Here is a 19,036-nt window from a genome sequence, read left to right on the forward strand (position 1 = left end):
GGTTCTCCCCCCCTTTTATCAGAATCAGAATGCATTATTGTCATTGCATGTGCCACATACAACAAGATTACTGTCTCTCCATTTAAAAGAACTTCAAACATTCACATACATACATTTTACACTCCCTCCCTCCCCAAACCCACCCATGGATTCACATTTACATAAATTAACACTGTCTCCCACCCCCCCCCCCCACCCCTTCCCCATAACCCGCTCCCGAGACAGAGTTCAGTTCCAAGATTGCTGATGGGTAAAAGTTGTTCTTGAGTCTGGCAGTGCGTGACTTTAGCGACCTGTACCTTTTTCCTGAGGGCAGCAGTGTGAAAAGGTGGTGACAAGGATGTGTAATGTCTTTCACGATATTACAGGTCCTGCTGCGGCACCTGGATTGGTAAATGTCCTCCAGAGGGGGCAGGGGGAGTCCAATGAGTCCAATTTCCTCTCACCCCCCCCCCCCCCCCCCCCCATTCTCTCCCTCCCCTCCTCTCCCCCCCTCCTCTCTTCCACCCTCTCCCCACCTCACCCCTCCTCTCCTCCCCCCTCTGCTCTCCCCCCTCTCCTCCCCTCTCCTCTCCTCCCCTCTCTTCTCCTCCCCTTTCCTCTCCTTTCCTCCCCCCCCCCCCTCTTTTTCTCCCCCACCCCCATCCCCTCCCCCACCCTCCCCTAAACCCCCTCCCCTCCACACACCCCCCTACCCCCTTCCCTCCACCCTCCCTGCTTCCCACCTCTCCCCTTCCCTCAGCACACCCTCTCTCTCCCCCCCTCTCTCTCTCCCCCCTCCCCCTCTCTCCCCTCCATCCCCTCCCCACCCTCCCTCCCCTAAACCCCCTCCCCTCCACACCCCCCTACCCTCTTCCTTCCACCCTTCCCCCCTCCCTCCCCCTCCCTGCTCCCCACCTCACCCCATCTCAACATCCCCTCTCTCTCCCCTCACTCTCACCCTCTCTCTCTCCTCACCCACCCTCCCACTTATCCTCCTCTCCACCCCCCTATCCCTCTTGCCCCTTTCTCTGTGTCTCTGTCTCTCTCTCTGCCTCTGCCCCTTCTCTCTCTGCCGCCACTCTCTACCTACCCCCACCCCGCCCCTCTACACGTGCCTGCAAGTTGGGGGCGATGTGTCAGTAGATAGGGTGGTTATGGGGTAAAAGGAGCAAATTAATAATATTAATATAATATCAAGGGGGTAATTAGCGCGAGTGCGGGGGGATAGTTAGTGTGTGTGACGCTGCATGCCGCCTCCCCCTTCCCCTCCCCCCCCACAACTGTACGTTGGGGGAACAGACCCAACGGGTCTGCACTTGGTCTAGTAACTAATAAAGTAATAACTTTCAGGAAAGGCAATTCATTTCAACCAGGAAAAAAGTCACACCTTTCCTCACAATGTCAAATTCAATGTAGAAAAACTGGACACAGACTATTGCAGGATATCTTGTTGCAAGAGACATCACAATCAAATAAATCACGTTTTTGCTTGATTTTTGTGTGGATCTTAAATATATAACCTCAGCTGCACTTTATATTCCACATCTGGGTCATCTTGTTCTGAATACACAGTAGCTGTCCAGGTAATTCACTATATTGTGGACAACTGGCCTTCTCACTCTTATACAATGAGTCTAGAATGTGTCCCCAAAAACTGTAATATGGTTTTCAAAACTTGAAATAGTCTTGTAGGAATGGAGCACTCTCTTTAAAGTTAAGAACCTGTCTTCAAGTCTTTCCGATTCCATCCCAGAAAACTTGCACGTCTCATCCCATATATCCATCCCTTTGCTCAGTCACCTTCAGTAGCTCCCAAAACACTAGCACGTGGACAGAAAAATCTTTGACCCTATCTTCAATTAATTTGTGTCTTTATTCCTCTTGATTATCAGAACCAGACGATCAGCTTACACTTACTTTGTGCCCCCCAATAGAATGTAGAGGAATAAAGGGGCCAGGCACTTTAGGTTAGTTTAGAGATAGCGAATGGAAACACCCTCTTCAGCCCACGCCGACCAACGATCACTTTTACAACTATGCAACCAATGCACAAAGGGAAATTTACAGAAGCCAATTGGCCTACAAATCTGCACGTCTTTGGAACGTGGGAGAAAACTGGAGCAACCGGAGAAAAGCCACACGGTCACAGGGAGAATACAAACTCCACACAGACAGCACCCATAGCCAGGATTGAATCCGGATCTCTGGCACTGTGAAGCTACAGTGATCTTGAGACACCTACACCACCAAAAACACATCTTTGGCATCTAGCAGAGCTTCCCACGTTGTAAGTTAGCAATCAGATGAAAAGCAGGGGTAGAAACTTGAAATTAATTTAGTGTCAACTTGCAACAGGAGCTATTATACACAGTGCCCTCCATAATGTTTGGGACAAAGACCCATCATTTATTTATTTGCCTCTGTACTCCACAATTTGAGATTTGTAATAGAAAAAAAATCACATGTGGTTAAAGTGCACGTTGCCAGATTTTATTAAAGGGTATTTTTATACATTTTGGTTTCACCATGTAGAAATTACAGCTGTGTTTACACCAGTGGTTCTTAGCCTGTTCAAACAAATGCCTTAAAACTCATTGGCCAGCAGTTCATTCAACAGCAAGACAATGATCCCAAACATCAATAAAGGAGTTTTGCAAAGTTAACAAAGTCAATTCTTGAGTGGCCAAGTCAATCACCTGATCTGAACCCAATTGACCAATTGAGCATGCCTTTTATCTGCTGAAGAGAAAACTGAAGGGGCCTAGCCCCCAAAACAAGCATATGCTAAAGATGGCTGCAATACAGGCCTGGCAGAGCATCACCAGGGAAGACACCCAGCAACTGGTGATGTCTATGAATCACAGAATTCAAGCAGTCATTGCATGCAAAAGATATGCAACAAAATACTAAACATGACTACTTTCATTTACATGACATTGCTGTGTCCCAAACATCATGGTGCCCTGAAATGGGAAAACTATGTATAAACACTGCTGTAATTTGTACATGGTGAAACCAAAATGTATAAAAATGGCCTTTATTAAAATCTGACAACGTGCCCTATAACCATGTGTGAATTTGTGGAGTACAGAGGCAAATAAATAAATGATGGGTCTTTGTCCCAAACATTATGGAGGACACTGTACACCAGATCTTTTGAGCTGCTTTTCTAGCTCATTCCATTCCATGAGGTCTCTACATTCCTGTAGGGACCTTGCTATAATTTTAGGAACTGAAGGTTGTCTGTTAGCCCTTCAAAGCTGGATCTAGGATTAAAAATTAAATCCTAGTCAATTTGAATCATTTAGCCCCAGATACAGAAATCCAACAAACATGTTTGAAATTTCCAATCAATACGACCACAACAGCTTTTTATGGTTGCAGGTTCCAGATTACTGCTATTGCTTCTGCTTCACGACCTGCCAGATGTCTGCTGGTCCGAGGAAGATGGTGGTGATGGAAGGGAATTATCACAGTGGACGAGGGAGATTGCAAGAATATATCATTTTAATCTCTGTCTCCAGCCCTGCTCCTACTGACAGTGGAAACCACATAATGAAAGATTTAGCTCCAGGTAAGACTCTGCCAAGAAGCATTATTAGTGAAATATAGGAACAGAGATAACAAAACCGAATTTTGACGAGTTAGAAATAGGAACATGGACATTGGGGGACGCAGTGTAAAAGACTATTGGTCATTTTTTGCAAATTGTGCGTTTCCAATCACAAAATCCTACCGTGGTCTGATATCACAATAAGGTTGACACATTGATGCAGGTTTCTTTGTTTAAGCCCATCCACTAACATCGCCACCATTGCGTCCACTCTCTCCAGCGCATTTCCTAGCTAGATATTAAGAGCAGAGGAGTAAAGAACGCAATAAATAACAAGTTCAAACTGCATACTATCACAAGTATACTTACCCCATCTCTGCTGCATATCAAAGAAAATCTCATCTCAGCCAGGCACACAAAAAATACCTGGCACCACATTACCTGGGCACCTGGGATGAGGAAGGCTAATATACCTTGGGAAACAATGGCCACAATAACGTCAGTAACAGGGACCTATTCTACAGAGTGTGAGCCCAATGTTATACACAAACATTTAAAAAACATCTTGAGAGGGCCACATTATTTTGACTTGAAGAGAACTAATTTGAAGTTGTAGAAAATTAAAAATCGTAGTTTCTGAGCTCTTTTAGACAACTTCCGACATCTGTATGATTTCACTTCTCAGCAAATCAAGTCGCGTTTAAGGTCATGAAGATGTACAGTGAGGTACAGGTATAATGAAAAACCTGATTGTAACTTTGTATTGTATTGTATTGTATTCAAATTTATTGTCATTGTCTCAATTTGAGACAACGAAATGAATTTCCCTTACAGGCAATATCATAAAAAAAAAATCACAAAAAAATAAATAAATAATAAATAAATAAATAATAAAACATATTAAAAATAAAATTGAAATTGAATTTAAAAAAAAGCACAAACACAGAAAGTCCACGACACAACATAACATAAATGGCACCAAGGTGAGGATGGCACCATAGTCCAGCCAGCCTCCCCTCCGTGTTCATCCGTGGTCGGGGCCTTCCGAGCACCCGCAGTCGCCGCCCCGGGTGGCCCGATGTTCAGGCCCTCACGCCGGGCTGGTGGAACGCCGACGCCGAACCCCGACGGTGAGCATCCTCCTCCTCAGCGGCCCGGACCTCCTGATCAGCCGCCTCCCGCTGCCGGAGTCTGCAGCTCCTGAGTCCGCAGGCCGAGCCGGGCAGAGTCGCAGGACCCTGCGCTGTCCATCAGCGCCGCCCGCGTTGGGAGCTCCGCAAACCGCAGCTCCATGATGTCGGTGCAGCAGGTCCAGCACTCCGGGCTCCAGATGGCGACCCCCGGTAAGGCATCACCAGCCCCGCGATGTTCCAGCGCTGTCCCGCCGCTGCTGGAGCTCCGGTCGATCCCGGCAGGAAAGGCCGCGCCAATCCAGGTAGGTAGGCCGCTGTGGGGGGAGGGGGGGGTGCGAGGACGCGACTCGAATAAGAGTGGCGTCCTCACCAGGAAGCGGTTGAAGGATGGTATCCCCCACACCGTGCCCTCTTCCCCCACATAAAAACACCAAAAAAACACAAAAAAACACACTTTTACATAACTAAATAAACAAAAAAACAAAAAGATACCGGGCTGTAGGTGGAGGCTGCTGGCACCAGCGCCACCGGAAGTACAATACTGCATCATTTCCACAGACTCGGACAACACGCAACTTATTACATATGAACCACAAATTCTACAAGACATTGAAATGAAAAGGACCATACCAAAAAACCTACATTATTGCAAAAATACTGAATTCAGAAAAAGTTCATGTTTTGTTCATGATGCGGTCTGTAGTATGACAAGGCAGAATTAGGGTTATGCAGACCAGTTCAAGAAGCTGATAGTTGTATGAAAGCAGCTGTTCCTGAACCTGGTGGTGTGGGACTTCAAGCTTCTGAACCTCCTGCCCAATGGTAACAGCAAGACGAGGGACTTACCCAGATAGTGTGGATCCCCGATAAAGGATTGCAGTAAAAAGGGCGATCACGTGGCGCAGCGGTAGATTTGCTACCTCACAGCGCTTGCAGCTCCAGAGACCCGGTTCGATCCCGACCATGGGCGCTGTCTGTACGGAGTTTGTACGTTCTCTCTGTGACCACGTGGGTTTTCTCTGAGATCTTCAGTTTCCTCCCACACTCCAAAGACGTACAGGTTTGTAGGTAAATTGGCTTGGTAAATGTAAAAAATATTGTCCCTAGTGTGTGTAGGATAGTGTTAATATGCAGGAATCGCTGGTCTGCGCGGACTCGGTGGGCAGAAGGGCCTGTTTCCGTGCTGTATCTCTAACCTAAGTGCAAATTGCGTGCTCGATGTGCTGTGTGTGTGAATGTCTGTAACTAAAAAAAAACTAATATTGAATCTGCTGTAGACGCTGAACAAAGTGCCCAGTAAGAGGAACCAGGATTCATGAGTAGAATTGAAATACAATATGTATATTAATTTCCATCTACCAGAAACAGAGAATGAAAGGTCACTTACATTCTTGTCATTAGGTCCACTTTTATGCCCTGTAGAATCTGGTTCTTCCAAATAGAGGGCGTAGAAATCAGGTCTGAAACAACAAATCAATTTTCAAAGGGCAATAATGGGCCAATTCTTTATTGTTGAGAAATTGTGAAAAACGCTGATATTGAAAACTATGAGTAATCACAAAATCACAGAGTCAATGAGGATAACGTTAACAACTACTTGCAATTAGCTTTGCTGATAGACAGGAACAAAATTAAAATTGGCAGCCTCTGAAAGGGGACATGCAATCAAAGAATCAATTGAGATTATTAGTTTGCATAATAATTTAGTAGATGAAAAATGATCTTGATGGTTGACGCAGTAGATAAGGTACAATTTCACAAGCAGCTTTGACCTGGGAGCAGATTGGGAAATCTTTTTAAAGGTAGATGGAAACAAAGTCAGCATGAATTGTTTTTTTATTACTGTCATGTTAAATATGTGGAGATGATCAAATTAAACAAAACATTGACTATGCATAGTATTAGCAGTGTACTAGTGTATACGTGCCGCACATTACAAGTGGGATTTTATAGAATGAATGCAATGAAGCTTCAATGAAATGAAAGATTTACCCCAGCAATGGAGCACATTGATCAAATGGAGAGTTGCAGAGTTTTGTGAAAATAACCCGTATGTGACTGTCGCCATTGGTTGGACCAAGAGCCTGTCCAGCCTGTCAGATGGTAATCTGAATTTCACTGTACCTTAATTGGTACATGTGACAATAAACTGACCTTGAAAGCTTGAAGAGCCAGAGACACTAATTCACCATGACCAGAATGAAGATGGGAAGTTAGAAGGAATACTTTACAAGCAATATTTTCTATCGGTAGTTACTGAAGCAGAAACAATCCAATTAATTCTGAATATATTTTACGCAGTTCTATTTCAGGAATAAACATTGACGTTCACCTTTGCTAAAGTCACATAAAATGAATTAAATAAACGATTATGAAGCAATCTGGCTGAATGGTTAACATGTGCACAAAAGGCTGCCATTCATCCCATATCTTATGGGAACCAAGAAACTGAACAGTAAATTAAAAAGTTTGAAGAACTGCAGATTCTGGAAAAATCAAAGGTAGACAAAAAGTGCTGAAGAAACTCAGCATCTATTGAGAGAAGGATTAGGCGACATTTAAAAAGCATGCTTGCAGGAGATCTCTTAAAAAGGAATGTTAAATTTAGCTCTTCCTAGACAAAGTAGGACCTGTTGGGTCCCATGTTTACAAGGGAGAGCTGGTCCCCCAACGCAATATTCCACCTCTCCACCAATTCCAATATTGGTGGTCAGTGGAGGGGGGCTTTCTGGAGCGCTGGTATGTGTGTTGTGGGCTGAAGGGACTGGTCTCCAGAAGGCTAGTATGGACATTGTGGGCCAAATGGATTCTTGGGGTGGCAACTCAGTCCCTCAAGTCTGATGTGTTGGCAGCTCACTTACGGCTGGTGGGCTGGCAGTTGACTCACGGCTATTCCTTGAAATTCCATTTCAAGCAGGGTGCAAGGCCACCAAATTCAAATCCATTTTCCAACCATTTCATGCAGGGTGCAAGGCCCCCAAATTCAAGTGCAGTTTCATAACACTTCAAGCAGTGTGCCCAAATTCAAGTGCAGCTTCATACCACTTCAAGCAGGATGCAAGTCCTCCAAATTAAAGTGCAGTTTCATACCACTTCAAGCAGGGTACAAGGCCACCAAATTCAAATGCAGTTTCATACCATTTCATGCAGGATGCAAGGCCACCACATTCAAATGCAGTTTCCTATCATTTCAAGCAGGGTGAAACCACCATAAAACCACACAAAACACCACACTCACAGTTCAGTAGACATTCAGTGTGTTCAGTTGATTCACAGACAGAGTCGTGACCTCTCCCTCCCCCATCATGCAGACACTGAGCCACACCCACACTTCCGGGTTTTATAATCCCTCCTCCCTCCTACCGGAAAAGGTGTGGCCTTCATGGCATGATTGACAGGAGAGTGATTCTTAACATTTTTATACACTAATAACACTTTTATTTTTCATTGATGGGAAGAATCCTCTGCACCTGATAAGCAGAAGGGGACTGAGTAAGATGGCCAAAAATCACAGCCGTAAGTTGTCAAGTTTAGACTTCCAACCATTTGCAGCTCTTTTGCTTCAACCCACACCCCCACCAACTATTTGCGGTGCTTTTGGTTCACCCCAAACCCCCACCAACCATTTGCAGTGCTTTTACTTCAAACCAACCACATTTTCATTTTCAAACCACATTAAGGGCACTCAAGGTCAGTAAAACCACATTCACAGTTTAGTAGACATGTGTTCAGTGTTATTCACAGCTCAGACTGAGAGACGTGACCCTCTCACTTCCCCCATCTTGCAGAGACTGACTGAGGCACAACACTTCTGGTTTTATAGTCCCTCCCCCTCCCACCAGCAGGGCCAGCAGAGAATCTCAACATTTTTTAAACATTAATAACTCTTTTATCTTTAATCAATGGGGAAATTCCTCTTGTCCTGCGCAGCAGAGGGGGACTGAGTAAGATGGCCAAAAATCTCAGCCATAAGTGGCAGTGTTTTTTCTAAAATCATGAAACAGAAAAACAAGAAGTGGTCAAGATCAGACTTTTAGTAATATAGATTTCGAAGAAGATATTGACCAGTGAGCTGCTTTGTGAAGAACCTAACTTTCACAATGAATAATCATTGAGAGGCACAAAGATTTGAAAAATAAGTACAGGTGCACAACCTTTTATCCGACAGCCTTGGGACCAGATACTTTTCGTAATTTGGAATTTGTCGGTCTTCGGAATGGAATTTTTTTAGCGTAGATTTTAATGGCTGGCTCAGTGGTAGAGTGCCCGGCTCATATCCGCAAGGTCGCGAGTTTGCGCCTTGATCCCGGCAGTTACTCGGTCGCGAGTTTGAGTCTTCAGTGTAGTTTTTTTCTTGCAGAATAAATGTCTGTATGAAATGCAGTGTGTTGAATGAGTTCCTGAATTTGTAAATGTGACCGCAGCATTGAATCACCTCCCGCACTCATGTCACCCTAGCAGGGCTACATGCCCTAAGGCGGCCTAAGGCGACATTTTCACACTCTTATATCCGTGTGCAGCAGAGGCGCCAAACGTGAGCTTTGGTGTGCAGACGACATCCTGGAAAAAATGTCTGGTTTCTTCCAGGTAGGCGATATACCCTCCCGCGCAATATACCCTCCACTTCTCTTTTTAGTTCCCCTTTCTTCCAGGACCGACCCGAGGTTCCGCTGTCACCTCTGCGGGCCACCCTCGGTGAACGCTCACTCAACTTTGTCTTGGGATTCCTACTCTCCCGGTCAATGTACCCTCACCTTCTCTTTTATGAATGGGGATTTAGTTCCCCTTTCGTCGAGGACTGACCGGAGGTTCCGCTGTCACCTCTGCGGGCCACCCTCGGTGAACGTCCTGTCTCCCTGTCCCTGGGATAGCAGGGGGCGATCAAACAGCACAATACCCCCCTCCCCCTCCCCCCCACCTCCAGAGGAATCTGCTCCCGGATGGGCCGCTACGGCGACAAGCGGCAGTTCGCCCACAGCCCGAGCCTCAAGAACAAGACGCACCTTGCGCACCATCAGTTTCTGCCCCTCTGGAGTTGGAGCGGGGCTGGGCTGGAGTTGCTGATCTGGGATCTCCGTGCTTGCAGTGGGCCTGGGGGTCGGTGTCCCGATGAGGGGGCACAGCTCGGGCTGTGGGCGAACTGCCACTTGTCGCCGTAGCGGCCCATCGGGGAGCGGCTTCTGCTGGTCGCGGCGTCTCCGGCCAGTTTGCAGTTTTCCTCTGGAGTTGGAACGGGGCTGGGCTGCTGCTGGCTGTGGGTCTCTGGGATCTCCGTGCTTGCAGTGGGCCTGGGGGTCGGTGTCCCGTTGGTCCTGACGTCTCCGGTGACTGGCATTGCCGACGTGAAGACAGTGCAAAGCCCCCACGCCGGTGCAATGGGCGGGGAGCTGGAGAGGGGAGGGAAGGGGTCACACACATGGCCGGGAAGCAGAGGGGTGTAGGTGGGGTGAAACTGAAGGGAGCGACAATCTGCAGCTCCCTGCCCGCTGAGTTAAAAAAGTTCCCACGCAAGACTCACGATACACTGTGTATCGTGAGTCTACCGTGGGAACTTTTTTAACTCAGCAGCATATTGTCAATTATTAACCCTCCCGCGCAATATACCCTCACCTTCTCTTTTATGGATGGGGATTTAGTTCCCATTTCTTCGAGGACCGACCGGAGGTTCCGCTGTCACCTCTGCGGGCCGCCCTCCGTGAACGTTTTCAAGGACCTTTTTTCAAGGACTGAAAAAATGTCGCTATTCGGAGGTTTTCGTTATTTGGATCTTCGGATAAAAGGTTGTGCACCTGTACTGCCAATTCAAGGACATTTTATCATTGAACAAAAAGGTCGTCATTCAGAAGGAGGGTAGGAATACAATTGCCTTTTCCTTGCCAATTCCTTGCCTTTCTTTTTTTTAATATTATTTCAGTTCACAGTTCAGGATATGGCCTATATCCAAATAAAACTACAAATATTACTTAGATATAGGAACTACACACTATATTCCTACCTCAAAGCAGCTTAGTCAAAAGAAGGATACTATATTTATTAATCTCTACCGAATAATAACAGATGTATGCCCTCATTAAATATGGCTCAGCACATCAACAATATCAGGATTAATGGCTCATTAATTCCACATTCAAAATTGAAAGGCAAAAGTAGGTGTATTCTAGGTGGAGACACAAGGAATTGCAGACAATGAGTGGGTCAGGCTGCATCTGTGGAGGGAATGGATAGGCAGTTTTGGGTCAGGAACCTTCTTCAATTCAATGTTTTACTATTATATTCTAGCCTTTATAAAACATGTACAACATCAAGACCAGTTTGAAGAAATTCCAGATGACATCGAGCAACTGGGAGCAAATTGCACTAGACAGGCGCTCCTGGAGGAAATCCGTGCAGGAAGGAGCTGCACGTCATGAAACGGAACTACGCCGTGTCGCAGAGACAAAACGACAGCAACGTAAGGAGAGAGAGAAGGGGGCTCGACGACTATCAACCACCGCCAGCCTCCACTGCCCACGTTGCACCAAGGTGTGTGGATCGCTGATCGGCCTCTACAGACATCTGCAGACCCACAAGTAGACTACACCATGGAGAGCAGTGGTCAGTTATACTCGTTTCGAGCGACCGCTGATGACAAGCACTGCATCGTGTGTTTTTGAACCGGGGTGCAAGTAGGTTGTAGATTGTCAAGTTGTATCGGTGCCTTGTGTGCTGGTCAGTTAAGGATGCAAGTGGAGAACAACTGGAGAAGTGGAAGTGGATAACCTTGCTTCTCACTCCCATATCCTAATGCAAGGATGCCTTTGTGCAAATGTGGTCATAAGTGAGAACATGACTGAAGAGACCTGTATTCAGTTAAGAAAATCTACCAACATCTTGCACATTCACACACACTCAATTTGTTTCTTTCTTCTTGCAAGGGTGCTTTGTGGAACTTTATCCCATCTTGGCCCAAAGTTTTCAAGGATGGTGGGAGGGGGGACAGAATGCCAAAGTGATAACAAAATATTGAATCATTTCAGTATTGGGAAATACAATGGGATTGCCACTGTGTGCACATTTTCCTAATTATTCTCTGGAATCCAAACAGGTTTGTGAGAGACTATAGAGAAACGTGTGCCATTTTTCAAGACTTTTCAGAAAACATTTGACAATGCTACTGCATGCAATTCAGTGGGATTGAACCCTTTCAAAGTTTGAATCACTTAATATGAATGAAAGTGCATTAGTTAATTCATTAATTAAAAAAATGATTACCTGTATTTCTCTGGCAAATCCAGCCACTTAAGAATTGTGAAAACTCTTTCTTCAAATGGAATGGTGCTTAAAAATAAATAAAAAGACACATTTGAAAAATCACATTGAAGCTATGTTTAATTTTATAGTGCTCCCACTTAATATGATGCTCCACATTCCTATAAAATTCCCCAATGCACGAGAGATAATTTTCAACTTCACCTGCGAGATTGTCATCTTATCACCAGGTGGAAGTCTACTATTCGCAGATTTCAGACTTTTTTGTAAAATATATTTCTGCATTGGCTATCATTTCCCATTCAATGGGAAGCTTCTCCATGTCAAACTGCAATGCTCAGATCTGAACAATGATTTGGGGTGGAAGATTGCAACCTTCACGTGGTCCACCCTGTTTCAACGAATGCAATCAACCTGGCGTGCACAATCAAGTAGGATCAAATAGAACAAGTTGTCCTACAACTTTAGGCTGTGCACGCCGTACGCAAGAAGAAGAAGAAGAGAACAATGATTTCAGTATTTTGAAACTTTCATTCAAATTAGGCCGAAGAGCCTGTTTCTGTGTGTGACTCAAACATGTAGTTACAGACCAGATCCATTTGCTCTCCAAACTATTTTGGAGTCCTCCTGCCATTTCTATAACTGTTTAACACAAACCACTTTAACTTGTATTTAGCTGCTATCTCTGGATGATTGGATGTACATCCATCCACCTTTTTCTCATCCTTCTCTTTCATCTCCACTTTCACCCATCTCCCCAACTAATAATACATTGTGTCATAGATAGATGGATAGATAGATAGATGATTGAGGAGATTTGGTGTGTCAACAAATACTCTCTTGAACTTCCTCAGGTGTACAGTAGAGCACTACTGATAGTGGAGAGTGTGTCTTCCTTGGGGGGAATTTTAATTGCACACCTGAGGTGCGAGACCGTTCTGGTACTCAGTGTGCCCCTGCTGTAGCGACAAAGCTGAGAGGTTTGATTGATTCCTCTGCGCTGGTTGATGCATGGTGGAACCTTCACCCCGATTCCAATGCTTTTTCGCAGAGGTCTGAGCGGGGTAGTTCCCGCATCGATCCCATGTACATCTCCGGTGCGTTTGTCTCCCGTGTCTCAGCAGCCTCAATGCGGCTGGTGCCGTGCTCGGCCCACTTTCTGGTGCGTGTGGACTTTTATCCAGCGCGTACACGGGCTGGGTCTGCGTACTGGCATTTTAATAACTGGCTGCTGGAGGATCGGTTTTTCCGGGAGTCATTCAGTCGGTTTTGGGTGAAGTGGAGAGAGAGGCAGAGGAGCTTCTCTTCCCTTAGGCAGTGGTGGGATGTGGGGAAAGCTCACATCCGTCTCTTTTGTAAGGAATACACGTGGGGGTCGATCGGAAGGCGGGACTCAGCGGTTGAGAGGTTTGAGAGGGAGCTACTGGGCGCAGAGTCTCGCCTGGGTCGGTTTGGTGATGACTCCTGTGAATGGGGAGAGTTTCAGGAGGAGAAGGAGGCCTTGAGGAACCTGCAACTTGAGCGGTCTCGGGGCGCTTACGTGAGGTCGCGGGTCCAGATGTTGCACAATCTGGACCGAGCTTCACCTTTCTGTTTGCGGACTCCCCGCCCTCTCTGGAGAAAGGGCGGGGAGCCCGCAAACAGCTCATAGAGCTGCTCGTGGATGATGGCTCTTCTGTCACAGATCTGGAGAGGATCGTGCTTTTGTCTGGTCCTTTTATGGGTCCCTGTTCTCCGCAGATTCAGCGGGGAGGCTCAGCGGGTCCTGTGGGAGGGTCTACCGACTGTAGATAGGGAGATGTCCGATCTTCTTGATGACCCCTTATCTTTGGAGGAGTTGACTCGTGCCCTGCACCAGCTCAGGAGGGGTAAGTCCCCCGGGCTGGATGGGTTGACGGTAGAATTTGGAAGAGCCTTCTGGGATATCCTAGGGGGGCGATTACTTGAAGGTTCTGGGGGAGATGCCTCTCTCATGGCGTAGGGCAGTTGTCGTCTTGCTGCCCAAGAAGGGCAAACTCCGCATGTTGAAGAACTGGCGGCCAGTCTCTCTCCTATGTACAGAGTATAACGTTTTTGCACGGGCGATGGCAAATCGCCTGGGCTCCGTGCTGTCTCAACTGATTCATCCTGACCAGTCCTATACAGTCCCTGGCCAGTCCATTCAGGATAACATCCACCTGGTTAGGGTCCTGATTCATCTAGCCCAGGGTATTGGTCAGTCAGCTGCTTCTCTGTCTCTTGATCAGGAGAAGGCCTTTGACAGGGTAGAGCATGAATACCTCTTTGGGACGTTGCAAGCGTTCGGATTTGGACCGCATTTTGTGGCCCGCGTCCGGCTTTTGTAAACTGCAGTGGAGTGTCTTGTGAAGGTTAATGGTGTGTTGTTGTCTCCCATTCATTTTGGGAGGGGGGTTCGTCAGGGGTGCTGTATGTCGGATCAGTTATGCTCGGTCTGTCTGGAGCCGTTCCTGTGTCTTCTTCAGAAGAGGTTGACAGGCCTGGCCCTACCTGGCCTGGGGCTGGAGGTGGTTCTTTCGGCGTATGCCGATGATGTGCTCCTTACGCTCACTGACCCTCGTGACCTGCGGAGGATGCGTGATTGCTAGAAGATTTTCTCGGCTGCATCATCTACCAGGATTAAGTGGAGTAAGCTCCGGACTTTTAGTGGGTCAGTGGCAGGCAGACTCCCTGCCAGAGGAGATGGCAATGTTTGCGTGGAGCACCACGCATCTCCGCTACCTGGGGGTGTACCCGAGTCCCACTGAGGATGCTTGGCCGGTAAACTGGCAGGAGTTGGAGACGAAAGTGGTTGCCCGGCTGGGGCGCAGGTCAGGCCTGCTTGGAGTTCTTTCCTTTCAGGGGAGGGTACTGGTCATAAACCAGCTGGTGGCCTCCATGTTATGGTACCGGCTGGCTACTCTTGTCCCGCCTTCCATTTTTGTAACTGCGTTACAGAAGAAGCTGGTGGATTTCTTTTGGGGAAGCACTGGGTTTCCGCAGCGGTCCTGAGTCTCCCGTTAGAGGAGGGCGGCCAGTCCTTGGTATGCATGCGTACCCAGGTGGCGGCTCTCCGTCTCAGGACTCTGCGGAGGTATATGTATATAGAAAACCCCCCCAAAATGGCATGCTCTGGCCACGTATTTTTTCCATCGAGGTCGTTGCCTAAGGGGGGTCTCATGGCTCCCGGAGGCAGGCATCAGTCGACCCACCTTAAGGGGTTTGCCTAGGTTCTATCGTGATGTGCTAAGAGTGAGGAATTGGGTTGTTTTCAGCCAGCGTGTTGCTCCACGAGGGGAGGGGGATGTTGTGGCTGCGGGAGTGGCCGGTCCTCACCCTGTCATGGCAGGTGTCGAGGAGAGGCGTGCGCCGAGAGTGGTTCTGACTGAGCTTACCCCCGCTCTGTCGGATTTGCTCATCGGGCCTCGGCTCCAGGATATTTCTCGGGCGCCAGCTCCACACAACTTGAGCCGCCTTTCCGAGATGCCCAGTGTGCCGTTTCGTGATGTAAAGAGACGCATACTGTATAGAATGCTCCTGCACATTCTGAACCTCCTTGCCTTCGTCTTCCGTCCTGATACACCTTGGCGGTCTGTGTTACCACCCGAAGGCGGGGGCGGTCCCCAGTGGGGGTCCCTCAACAAGGGAGTTGTCCCCCTTTACATTGGGGACCTGGGTTGTAGAGTGTTGCATAGAGCGGTGGCATGTCATAAACATTTGAGTCAGTTCATGGGCTCGTCGGCCGTCTGTATTTTCTGCGGTGAGGAAGAGACCATGTTCCACGCGTATATGGAGTGGGAGAGGTTACTGCACCTGTATCAATATCTGAAGGGGTTGTTCATCAAGTTCTGGTTGCATTTTAGTCCAACCATTCTAGTGCTTGGACATAAGGCAGGGAGTGGGGAGAGCCGGTCGTGGGGGGGGGGGGGGGGGACGGGGGGGGGGACGGGGGTGTTTGGGGACCACCCTGTCGGTTTGCTCCTGGGCCTAGCCAAGATGGCCATTCATGGGTCAGGTAGCGGGCAGTCAATGGTCATGCTAGAGTCGGCTGGCTGCCCCTCTTTTGGGCCTACGTCCGTGTGCACGTGTCCCTGCCCCCGCCTCCCCCCCCCCCCCCCCCCCCCTCTGGATTAAAGCAGCTGTTGTCAATGCACAGGCACACTGTTTTCCATGAGTTACGTCTTCACCCCCCCTCCTCCCCCCCCCCCCCCCCCCCCATTCTTCAAAAGGTGCAGAAAGAACGAGCAAGTTCTGCAGATCCCGAGGTCACCGGAGGTCACCGGCTTGCTTTTGAAGAACTTTCTTGTCGCGGCCTGCGCAGCGAGTGAAGTCACGCCCCTCCCCCGCCCACTCCCTTCCGCTGCAAGTCACATCGAACCACGCCGTCTTCTTGCTCGCGCTGCCAGGAGTGAGGGAGCGAGTGATTATTGCATCAGAGAACCAGCCCTCACCTCTGACGACGCGCCCCACCCCAACCCTCAAACTTTCCCCCCCTCCCTCTCTGTTTCTGCCCCCTCTTGCCCCTCTCACCCCCCCCCCCCCTCTCTCCCCCTCCCTCTCTGTGCCCCCGTGTCCCCCTCTGTGCCCCTCTCTGTGACCCTCTCTCCCCACTACATTCCTCCGCACCTCCTCTCTCCCGTCTACTCTCCCTCCGCCCCTCCACCCCCCCCCCCCACCCCCCTTCTCTCCCCCCCCTCTCTCTCTCCCCCCCTTCCCCCTGCTCTCTCTCTCCACACCCCCCCTCTCCCCATCCCCTCTCCCCTCCCCCTCTCCCCACTCTCCCACCACTCTCCCTCTCTCTCCCCCCTCTTCCCCCTCTCCCCCCCCCCCCCCCCCCCCCTCCCCCCCCCCCTCCCCCCCCCCCCCCCCTCCCCCCCCCCCATGTTGAAGGGCCGGGACCCAATGGGTCCCCCTTGGTCTATTTTGACAATAAAACACTTGAAATACCATTCATTTTTTCTTAAAGATGGGTATATTCACATGTCTTTTCTCTACATACCTGTTAAATAGTCGATACATGTTTGGGTACGATCCATTTATCTTGGATTCAGATCCAACCCAGAAGAAGGTCCCCGACTTCAGACCTTGATACTGAGCTGTCAGCCACAACTATAAGTAGAGTAAATGATTACTTAATGAAACCTGCACCCACTGGCACAATTCATTCAGCATTTCTGGTGCTGTCCATTCAGTGAGCCTTGACAGAGAATTTACCCGGCACGTGGGCTATAACAGCCACACGGTGTGAGTAAAGGGACCTGCATTAGGATTAGAATCAGGATTGTTTGAATAATAGCGCGCATAGAAAGAAATGCTTAATGGAGGCAAGATAATCCACCCCAAGGTGAAAAGCAACCAACAATAGCATTTCCAGCAGATCACAAAGGTTAACCAATGAGTGGCTGAGTTATAGAGAGCAGGAAAATTATGTCCAACTTTTCATCTTTCCTGAGATAGGGAAAAATATTTTTTTACTTTGGCTGTTGGTGCAAATGGACACGTGAATCAACAAAGTTGTATTTGTGGAGACTAAACACTACGACAAATCAGTAGTCTCCTATTTGGTCAGTTCTGGTTGACCAACAGTGAATTTCTCCTTGAGGGTCAGCTGTGCTAATTGTAGCCAATTTACACAGCCTTACAATCCCTGGGATCGGGGCCGCTACTCATCCCTGGGGAGACTTCACTGGGAATAATGACCATGAATTAGGTCTGTGAACTCTACATACGAAAGGATAAACTTGCCACATAAGGAGTGCTCCCGAAGTTTGCAAGATTGTTTGTTTCATTTAGAGATATAGCGCGGAAACAGGCCCTTCGGCCCACCGAGTCTGCACCGACTTACTTACAGTAGCACCATCTTACACATTAGGGACAATTTACAATTCTGCACTTGGCCTCACGAATATATAAGAGTTCATATCTGGAACAACGGATACAGTAGATGAGATTGGAGGAGGTGCAAGTGAATCTCTGCCTCACCTGAAAGAACTGCCAGGGTCTTTGGACGGGGTCAAGGGAGAAGGTATAGAGACAGATCTCTTAGAAGTGTAGAACCTTTCCTCAGGAGTTGGATGGGCAAATGCAGGAACAAATCATATATCTGGGTATCTACAATTAGGGATCTCAGTCTCAAAATAAAGGGTTCTCCATTCTGAAAGTCAGGGTTTTCTTGCAAAAAGGGAATGGAATTCTTTACCCAAAAAAGCTGTTGAATCTAAGTCACCAAGTACATTTAAAAGAGAGGTTGATAACCTGTTGGATTTTAAGGGAAGAAGACAGGGATATGAAGTTAGTGTCAGAAATTGGCACCGAGATAAAAGGTCAAATATGTTCTTATAGAACAACCCAGAACATAAAGTATAGCACAGGAACATCCCCTTCAGACAACAATGTATGTGCTGAATATGGTGCCAAGTAAACAAATCTCATCTGCCTGCACATGATCCATATCCATTTTGAATGGTGGAGTAGGAAGTATCTCAATAAAAAAACTCTGGAGCTAAACTTCTCCTTGTAGTTTTAATGTTGTCAATAATCAAGTACACTCTGGTGAAAACCATTATGTGCCCCAGATGTTTACAAAACCAGGAGAATTATTTAAAAGCATCAACAAAAAGTTTAGTATAATTTTAGATTCAGAAAACATGAGCCACAGATTTGAGACATTATTGTCTAATATCTCACGCACTCAAATCTAGACGCATTTCACTAAAGCAAAACGGGAATTCTTACAGAGAGATAACGACTTCTTCCAGAAACTCTAAGAAAGTCGGGTTGTGTTTGCCATCACTCAGCTGGAGTGGCCTGAAGGCTATGGAAGCAAAAACTAAAAATAGAAAAAGATCTGGAAATGTTCTTTCATTTTATGACCTGACAGCCTTTACCTTCATACATTCTACCAGAAACCACTGTAGTCTACATTAAACTAATGCCAAGGGGGGGAAATAATGTAAATTTCAATTAAAATGCATTAATAGTAACATTAATAGCCTTTTTCCAAAAAAAGTAGGCAATTAATTAGGAATGTTTGGATTCAGTTTCTGCAGTTTTCTGAAAATATTTGCAATGTTAAATTGGATTCCATCAGGGTGCACACGCGTCTAATGAGTGCTAGCAGCAG

The 19,036-nt window shown here is 47.4% G+C and overlaps 1 protein-coding gene across 1 annotated transcript in view; it reads right to left on the bottom strand.

Moving 5' to 3' along the window:
* The window catches only part of LOC129697252 (venom phosphodiesterase 2-like), a 133,031-nt gene that overhangs the window by 37,319 nt on the left and 76,676 nt on the right, over positions 1-19,036 (bottom strand). The window contains exons 8-11 of the mRNA XM_055635606.1: positions 16,913-17,022; positions 11,920-11,985; positions 6,056-6,128; positions 3,719-3,827 (exon numbers count right to left, since the gene is read on the bottom strand). Coding sequence (XP_055491581.1) covers positions 3,719-3,827; positions 6,056-6,128; positions 11,920-11,985; positions 16,913-17,022 — 358 coding nt within the window. The remainder of the gene's footprint in view (positions 1-3,718; positions 3,828-6,055; positions 6,129-11,919; positions 11,986-16,912; positions 17,023-19,036) is intronic.

This window comes from Leucoraja erinacea, chromosome 5, assembly GCF_028641065.1.
Source record: "Leucoraja erinacea ecotype New England chromosome 5, Leri_hhj_1, whole genome shotgun sequence".
NCBI lineage: Eukaryota > Metazoa > Chordata > Chondrichthyes > Rajiformes > Rajidae > Leucoraja > Leucoraja erinaceus.